At 45.3% G+C, this 9187-nt stretch overlaps 1 protein-coding gene across 1 annotated transcript; it reads right to left on the bottom strand.

The window, feature by feature from the left end:
• Nucleotides 1-6687: 6687 nt before the first annotated feature.
• Nucleotides 6688-8211, bottom strand: LOC122375238 (serine protease 33-like). The gene has a single exon (XM_043354508.1). The coding sequence runs from the start codon at nucleotides 8202-8204 to the stop codon at nucleotides 6828-6830; it is 1377 nt and encodes a 458-aa protein (XP_043210443.1). The 5' UTR covers nucleotides 8205-8211; the 3' UTR covers nucleotides 6688-6827.
• Nucleotides 8212-9187: the final 976 nt, after the last annotated feature.

Here is a 9187-nt window from a genome sequence, read left to right as displayed (position 1 = left end):
CCCCCCCCCCCGCCTTAATTGAAGGTGTTCCGCAGCTACTGTCCGTGGCCTTGGACTTGGAGCATCCTTGTATCGTAAGATGGACCACAATTAGGGACCTGATGAGCCTAAAAACATTTTAAAACATCTTGGAGTTTGGTACACAAGATACAAGAGAAATGCAAATTTTGAGCTCAATTGGAAATGATTGCGGGAATTGAGGTGGACATGATATTTCTAATTGTGATTTACAACATTTATCTATGTTTTTTGTTTGTTTGATAGCAATGTTTATCAAAATAAATGCTGCGGCGCCATAAATCGTCAGCTGTTACAGCCCTCAAACAGGTGATTTCCTCGCATAAATTATCCCACGGCTGCTATAAAACGGCCCTCCTCGCAGCTAATCCAACCTTCTACGAGATTTTTTTATCAACCACTGAAACAGACCCCATATGTAACAGACCAAAAACATACCGATCCGGTATATCCGAGTGACCCGGCGTGCCGCGGAGATCCTGTTCGTGTGATGCACGCGCCGCGGCTCTGTTTTCGCCCGCAGGGCGGCGCACAGTGGCTCTCATTGGTCCCAATTTCCGCTATTCCCGGCGGCCCGCGGCAGATTGACGCCCCGGCAGCGCGTCCGACGCCGCGCTGTCTCCCCTTGATCCGATCTCCGACGGCAGCCACAGAGGAATCGCGCGAATCGAGCGAAAACAATTTGACGGATCAGAGCCGGCTTTGCGCCTGTGTCTCACGCTGTGTGTGTGTTTGGCTGTGTTGAGGCCGCTGGCCCACCAAATGACAGCTAGACTAGAGTTATCGGTCTCCGGTGCAAGCTGTTTAGAAATTGCAGTTTGGTTTCAGCTGGAAGCTATTTGGTTGCCGGCTCCGGCTTGGCTGATCTATAGCCTGATGGCTAGGAAGCAATCATACATAGATGTTACAGTGCTTTATATTTCAAACCTACAGCGGCTATATTTTCAGTGCAATGCATTGGCGCCCATTCGCTGTGCCAGTGTTATTTATCAAAGGAAATGTTTCCCAGCCCGAGAACTTTCTTAGAACCTGTAAGTATTCCTCCAGCTATTGATGTGTATGCCCTATCATATGACATGCACTGCTTCGTGCTCTTATTTTAGGAGCTTTGTACATTGTAGAATGTACATTTTTTTTTTTTTTTTTTTTTTTTTTTTTTTCTACACCGCCACCCATTATCAGGTGACCAGGAGTGCCCCCTCCCTCTATCCCAACGACACACAGAACCTTACGTTAACACCACCAGGAAAATAATGAAGACAATTGTCGCGGCACTCCCAGCTAGGAAATGAAACAAACTCAAGGAAGCAAAAAACGAGACACATTATCATGCTGTTAGTATAAAGGTGTAAGAGAAGGCATAGTAGTCATAACTGAAAACAGTTAGTGACTAGTTTCTAATTCCCAGGAGTACACATTCGTTCATACATCCACACAGGAGCAGTGTTAGAAGGATTCAGATGAAGGGAATCATGCATTCAGGGGTATTATATACAAATCTGCTGGTCAGTGTTCAAGCTGGGTCATTTACTGAATCTCCGTTGTTTTGCCCAGCTAAGCGAGGCTTGTTGCTGGGCAACCAACGGAGATCAGTTTCATGAGAATGAGTGGTTATGTAGAGTATGCGAGGGAAATGAAATGAAATGAAATGAAAACAAAAAAAAAATATACTAGTAATAATAATAATAATAACAATAAAAATAATAATAATAATAATAATAATAATAATAGTAATAATAATAATAATAATAATAATAATAATAATAATAATAATAATAATGAATAAGAGTAAAAAATAATAAAAATAATAATAAAAATAATAATAGATAAAAACAATGGTGAAGAAAAATAAACCATGGGGTAAGAGTAAAGATATCATGATAGTGCACCATGTGATTTATAGTTTTCGTAATGTTACGAACCTCCACAATATACTTAATGTGAGAGTATTGTATTACATAATCAATACTGGCTCAAAAAGTAGTTTTTTGTTAGTCTTTTTATTGTGTGTTTTGAATGAGGCACCAGAGGCACAGCAGGGTAAACGGGGACCATTATCTGATTCCACAGCCTTGGACCAGCCCATGAGATTGTGTGTGTTTTATATAATTTGTACGAAAATATTTCTTTGAAGTGTTTGTTATAACGACTGTTTCTATTTTGTTCTACTCTCTCAAATAATTCATCAATCGAAAGTGGTAAGATTCCTTGAATCTTTTTATGTAGTAGTAACAACATCTGTTGTCGCCCGATGTCCTGGATACGAAGAAGTTTAAATTTTTTGAAGATTGGTGCAGTGTGCGCTAATCTACATTGGCCGTCTATTAATCTAACGACACGCTTCTGTATTTTGTCTAATTCACCTAGGTTTGTTATGTACGTATTACTGTAGATAAAGCAGCAATAATTAACGTGAGACAGAAAGAGTGAGTTGTAGAGTAATAACAAATGTTTACTGTCCAGGAAAAATTTCAATTTAAACATAATACCTACATTTCTCGACAGTACTTTCTGGAGTTTGGAGATATGAGTTCTCCACTTCATATCCTCATCTATGAAAATACCAAGATATTTAACAGTATTAGTACGTTGTAATATCACACCATTCAGTTCGATTCGCAATTCAAGTTGTCGTTTCTTGTTCGTGTATATCTGATAATATGTTTTATCAGCATTGAGAGACAGTTGGTTAGAAGTAAACCATTCAGCTACCTTTGGCATCAAGGTATTTAATCTTGTTTGTAAAATATGCTCACTTTCCCCTTCTATTAAAATAGCAGTGTCATCAGCATATAAGAGTGTACTTATGTGTTCACCACATATCAAAGGGAGATCATTTATATAAAGTATAAACAGAAGTGGTCCCAAAATTGATCCCTGAGGGACTCCAATATCAATTGGAAGGAAGGATGAACGCATGCCATTTATTTCCACACACTGGGTACGGTCACTGAGATATGAGTGAAACATCATATGGGCATCTTCAGAAATACCGTACTGAAGTAATTTTCTAAGAAGAATTTCCTTGTCAACAGTATCAAATGCTTTACGTAAATCGAGATAAATGCCGCACATGTTCGAATCACTTTCAAACGCACTTATGATTTTGTCTTGTAATAACACTATAGGCATGTATGTACTCATGCCAGATCTAAAGCCAAACTGTTTGTCACTGATAATTTGGTTCAAGAATAAGTGTTGGCTTAAACGAGCATATATTATCTTTTCTAATAGCTTAGAAATAACTGGAAGTAACGATATTGGTCTATAGTTACTAAAAATATGTTTGTCGCCGGCTTTATAAATTGGTTTTATAACTGCTTGTTTTAATAATGTTGGAAAGACACTATTCTCAAGACACAGATTTAAAAAATGTACAATTTGTACCATTATAGCACTGAATGTTGATTTAAATATTTTGGTATTTATTTTATCATGACCACCTCCCACATTTCGCATATCATGAACAATCTTCTTTACTTCTTCCTCATCTGTTCTACACAATTCACGTAGCGGAGTTCCTACAAAGTTAGGAAGATAATCTATCGGATCTTTATAGGAATGGTTAATGTTATTTTTAAGCTTCCTTCCAACGCTGGTAAAGTAGGAGTTGAAGCTTTCGGCAATGTTTTTAGGGCCTTCCACCAGGCCACTATCGGTTTTAAATGCTTCTGGCAATCTGGTGTTATCCGGGGCACCTGATGTGAGTTCTTTAATGATGCCCCAAGTCTTTTTGGGATCCGAAGTTTTTAGGTTATTTTGTATGTATGCTTTCTTTGCCTCACGTATAATACCTACAAGCACGTTACGGTATTTGCGATATTTAGTGATGTTTTCGTAAGAAGGTGTTTTATTTTTTACCAAAAACAGAACATTTTTTCTCACTATAGATGTTAGAATTCCTGGAGTAATCCAAGGTTTTTTGGAAGTATTTTTTCGTGATGGCACGAAGGTCTTGCTGAATTTCCGTATTCCAACAGCGTAGGACTCAATAATCCTCTCACATGCTATATTAGGGTCCGTTACATGTAAAAGGTCATGTAAGTCATTCTGCAAATGATTTTGCAGATCAGCCACCTTATTATAGTTAAAAACTGTAATGGCATTCATCATCCTATCATTGCTAGGTTTCGCTGTTTTAATGGTTATGAATACTGGAAAGTGATCTGACAAATCATTATATATGATTCCTGGACCACTTGTAATTGATATATTGTTGCAATATATATTGTCTATAAGCGATGCTCTAGTCTCACATTCTCTGGTTGGTAGAGAAATTAGGGGAAGAAAACCAAAGGACAACAGCATATTAAAAAATACTTCAACGTCATGGTCGTTGTTGATATCATATAGGTCATAGTTAAAATCACCAGCGATGATTACTGGATGAGTAGGTGTAGTGATGGTTTCAAGAATAAGAGACATCTGTTCATTAAACTGAGCTGGGCAAATATCTGGAGGTCTGTAGAACTGTGCGATAGTTACTTTAGAAGAAGGTAAGCTGCACTGCACTACAACCGACTCAGTGCCAGTCGGAGACTCCATGACCAGGCGAGTGGTGGAGACGAAACCGTCTGTCCGTACGTATACGGCTGATCCACCGCCCACTCGTCCAACTCGATTTTCATAAAATGCAGTGTATCCTTCTATGTTACGGTGTTTATCAATTTCGTCGTTTAACCATGTTTCCGATATACATATAACGTCCCATTGTATATCCGTCATGTGCAGAAAGGTAAGAAGGGATTCATACTTTTCAGTACTTAAAAGTGACCGAACATTAATGTGTATAACATACAGCTTTTCTGGGTCTTTAGAGCCAGTAGGTACATCACTTGTGAGTACATAGTATTTGCAGCTTGTTCTTATTGATTCAAAATCATGATTGACAGTCTCGTCGTAATCAGTGTTTGTTTCATGAAATGGATGCAATATCTTATCATATAAACGTGGAAGCTCATTATAACTAACCGTAGTTAATGGCATATAACGCTGTGCAGTGTATACAACACAAGGAAATTGAGTAACTAGAACGAAACTCGGTCGAGCTAGCGTTTGGGATGAACCGATGTAAGGTGATGATATACTATTATATGTCAGTCAATGTAATATTCCGGGTCGATTGCATACAAATACGCAGTGTCCAGAGCGGATATGACGCAGAACCCAATTTTAAACTTAATTCAAGGCGGTCACAAGCCAAACCCAGCAGGCCAGCAGCAGGGGCCGCGGCAGAGACATACCCCGAGACCACCAGCCGACCACCGCCGGCCCCAGGCAGTCCAAGAGGCACCGTGGGACCAGCAACAGCCTGCCGCAGTCACGGAAACACCGCCGCCCAACCCCCAGCCCACGGCCGGGCTGCATATACGACAAAGCTGAAAGCACTGTATCCTCCATCCATATAGGTTGCTCAGATGAAGACTTGCTCGAACAGCATCTTAAATTCGACAGCTTCCTGATTTTATTAGACTTTGCCGAGTATCGCGAGATCGCACTTAGCTCATCGTATTGGGGCACTTCAACTTGATAGCGCAGCGACGTTATTTTCAGAGCCGGAGAATTAGTATTCATATGCCTCCTTTTCTTGGACGTTCCTGTTTAGTATTCGACAAGAGCACCTCGTATCTTTAACATGTCGCGATAGCAAGGACTATGCGACTTACTATCAACAGCTGATGCTACATAATTCATTGGAAGTTGGGACCCTTGAAGGCAGCCGTAGGCGGCAGGCGCCGATTACAGTAGCGGCGGAACACCTTCAATTAAGGGGGTAGGGGCACTGCCGAATTTTGGTCCCATTCATTCCGTGCAACGCCCATAGCGCTAATGTTAAAATGCCAAAATCAAAGGGGAGCACGGTGCCCCGGTGCCCTCCCCGTTCGGCCGCCTATGGCGCCGAAGCATGGAAGTCCGCATTCAAAACGTTAGCCATTGCTCTCCTAGCTTAAGGCAGTGTCAGTGTACTTCGGGTATTTTACAGACAATTGGAGCGCATAAAGCTTGCCAGTAATTGCTTCAAGTTCCTATATGTGCCAGAGAACAAGTTTAATAATTTTGCTAAATGAATATGGCAAAAATTTGGTAGGTACGATTACTGATGCTTGTTCTTAACTTCACACAAAACCAGATGACAGATATCATGCAGCGACAGAGTTGTTACTATACAAGTGTATGTTAGCCAGGGAGCTCAAGCATCCACCGGATCGTGCACCCATGCACATTACACACTGCACACGTCCCCCGCTCGGCTGTGACCCCACACGTTCACCCCTCGTCCCAAATAATACACATTCCTCCCAGTAGCTGTCCCGAGGCCGGGCCTGTCCCTCGCCGCACGCACAGCGGCTGTGTCGGGAGCGGTGCGTCCCTCTCAGTCACCGCGGGAGGGACAGGGAGGCCAGCCGCACGCCGTGACTACGCCCATACCAGAGTCAGCTTTTGTCCGTACGTCGCACTCGGTGTGTCAACAAGGCGGCAGGCTGCGTCGGACATCCGCACACACACGGCGGCCGAGCCGACGAACGTAGACACAGGCGCATGCTGCCTCCTCTCTTCGGTGCTTCTTGGAAGACAGTCACAGGATAGATTAATGCCTGAACTGCCTGCCATTATGAGCCTGGCGTAGCAAGTGTATTCTAACGAGCAGACCATGATTAAATTGCAGACTCTTGGGATGGATTAAATTGTATTTGAAGCACCATTACCTTGTAAATTTGCAGATGTTCAGTCCTTACACTAAAACATTCGAATTCCGATGGGTTAGGTACACCTCCGTTGTCTTGCTCGTATGGCGCCCGCCACAGCGTCTAGGAGCAGTAGGTGCTGTCGGCCGTGTTTTCGACGATCCAGTCCAGCACCCCAGTGACGCGCGCGAAGAACGCTGGCTGGTCAGCTATGGCGCAGCCGCCCTTGCCGAACGAGGTGATCCCGACGAGGACGAACCGGCCGTCGACCTCGGTCACCAGCGGGCCACCGCTGTCTCCAAAGCACGTGCCCTTACCCCCCGTCCCGCCGGCGCACAGCACCACCGAGCTGTTATAGGGGAGCTCCAGCAGGTGCATCATCGCCCCGCAATTTATGGGGTCCAGGATGTATAGATCGACTTCCATGAGAGCATCGGACACGGGTCCTTCAGTGGACAGTTTACCGAGTCCCGACGCAGTGGCCACGAGGTCTTCGTATGTCTCCCCGGGTGTCGGCAGACACACGGGGCTGACGTAGCTGCTGAACGGAATCTGACGATTCAGCTGCAGCAGTGCAAAGTCGTGGAAGATCCTGCTCTGCTCCCACAATGGGTGGACGAGAATGCGAGAGGCCTGAAAGCTCTCCTCACCGGAAGGCGGATTCCCGCGAACGTTGCCAAGCATCACCATCACGACGCTGGGGGTTCCCTGGACGCAGTGGGCCGCCGTCAGGACGTACCGGCTGCTGAGGACGGAACCGCCGCAGAGGAGGACCCGCTCCCCGTAGACGGGCCACACGCCCGCCTGCCAGGGGTACTCGCTCTCCTCCGTCTCCGTACCGCCGACGATGCGCGTGGTGCGGTTGACCTGTCCGCAGGTGCAGTTGCTCCCCGAGCCACCATCCGGCGAGGGATTGTCCTTAACGACGACGTCGCAGCTGAATCCTTTCCTGTTAAAGATGCTGTCAGATATAAACTGAAGATGGAGCGAATCAGCTGATGCTATCCTAACAGTGCTGTTATTTCCGCAAAAACGTTTGCCATTTATATCAAGCCAATCGTATAAGCAAAAGGGGCCGTTGTATCCCTCAACATCGAAGTCGGCACAATCGATGCCGATGATGTTGTCCTCGTCAACTGTGAAGCTCCAGGAAATGTTGGTGTTGTCCGAGTAGTTGGCGGGGTAGTTGGGTGACTGGAGGACATAGTTTCCAGGAACGAGTTTGGAGGTTTTCGACTCACCCACCAGATTTTCACAACGCCTGAACGAAGTGAACGTAGTGCGAGCTTTTGGCTTCGGAACAATGATGTTTTCTTGCGATGGGCAGGTATGTTTCGCGTCGTCGCTCAGCTCTTGCGCACCAGACGTGCCAGCCAGTTCAGGGCAGACATGTTTCTCAGCCGGTTGTTCTTGCTGGAGAGGTAGCAGTACGCTGGCAGCAGAGGACGGCAAGTCGGAGGCGATGCCGACGGTCAGACAGATGAACACCAGTAGCGCCATTGTAAGATGGTGTGTCTGAGACGATTACAGTCGTCTTATATAGCGGGCTGTGGCAGGACACAGCTGTTGTGGACGCCCGGTTCAGAGGCTGTGAGGATCGGGGAGCGTGTCAGGCGGGAGCACCGAGCGCAGAAGGAGTGGGGCGACGAAAACGTGACTTGTAACTGACTGTTTGAACTGCCGACTGACTCTCTGAACCGCTGTTTCGGAATCAAGGACTAGGAGGGGCGCTGAGAATTAACCCTCGCCGGACCTATTGGTTTTCTACATAAGCGCCGGCCGAGGGGGGGGGGGGGGGTACGACCCCCTCTCGCTGTTTCGCCCCTGGTGGAGCTAGCGCGTCGCGGAAAAAAACAAGCATGTGCGCTGTTAAGAGACACAGAGATTGGTACCCGATTTTAAAGGTCCTACGTCAACCGGTGACCTCTGAGGTCAGGTCAAGTGCCCCAAGGTACGGTTTAGTTTTTGGTGAATAACTTCTCAAAAAACGGCCGTAGAGCGCTGATTTTGTCAGTATCGTGTTCGCCTCGCTCAGGCGCGTCGAATGATATACTTTTTGTTTGGGTTAGGTCAACTAAGGGTGTTGACCTCAGGTCACGGTCAGGTCAGCGCCCCCAGGTCACGAAGTTGGTCGAAAGAGGTCATGTTGCATATCATTCGATTCGGCAGGTCTTCCTGAGTCCATTGGGGTGGCTTTCCCGACTCGCTAGCTCAATTTGCTCGGGAGTTATTGACGAAAAACTAATATGACCTTGATGACGTCATAAATGACGTCACGCTAGGTCAACATTGCAAAAGTGACGCATCTAACCTTGCAAGGAGTGCATCAAATCTGTGTGCTTGAGATAGTTGGAGATCGTTCCCGGCGCCCGAATAGCAGTTTTTATTTTTCCCCATTGACTTAGGTATAATGGTGAGGTCACGAAAATGACCTGACCTCATATGACATTTAGGAAAAATCCGAGATATACAAGTTGTGAGAC

The sequence above is a fragment of the Amphibalanus amphitrite genome, unplaced genomic scaffold, assembly GCF_019059575.1.
Source record: "Amphibalanus amphitrite isolate SeventyFive unplaced genomic scaffold, NRLGWU_Aamphi_draft 001801F_arrow, whole genome shotgun sequence".
Lineage (NCBI taxonomy): Eukaryota > Metazoa > Arthropoda > Thecostraca > Balanomorpha > Balanidae > Amphibalanus > Amphibalanus amphitrite.
Note: the sequence above shows the minus strand (reverse complement) of the source record. Positions and strands in the feature narration are given on the sequence as shown.

What these genes read in the sequence shown, in the direction of transcription:
- LOC122375238 (XM_043354508.1), bottom strand. Translation starts at nt 8,204, where the DNA reads ATGGCGCTACTGGTGTTCATCTGTCTGACCGTCGGCATCGCCTCCGAC.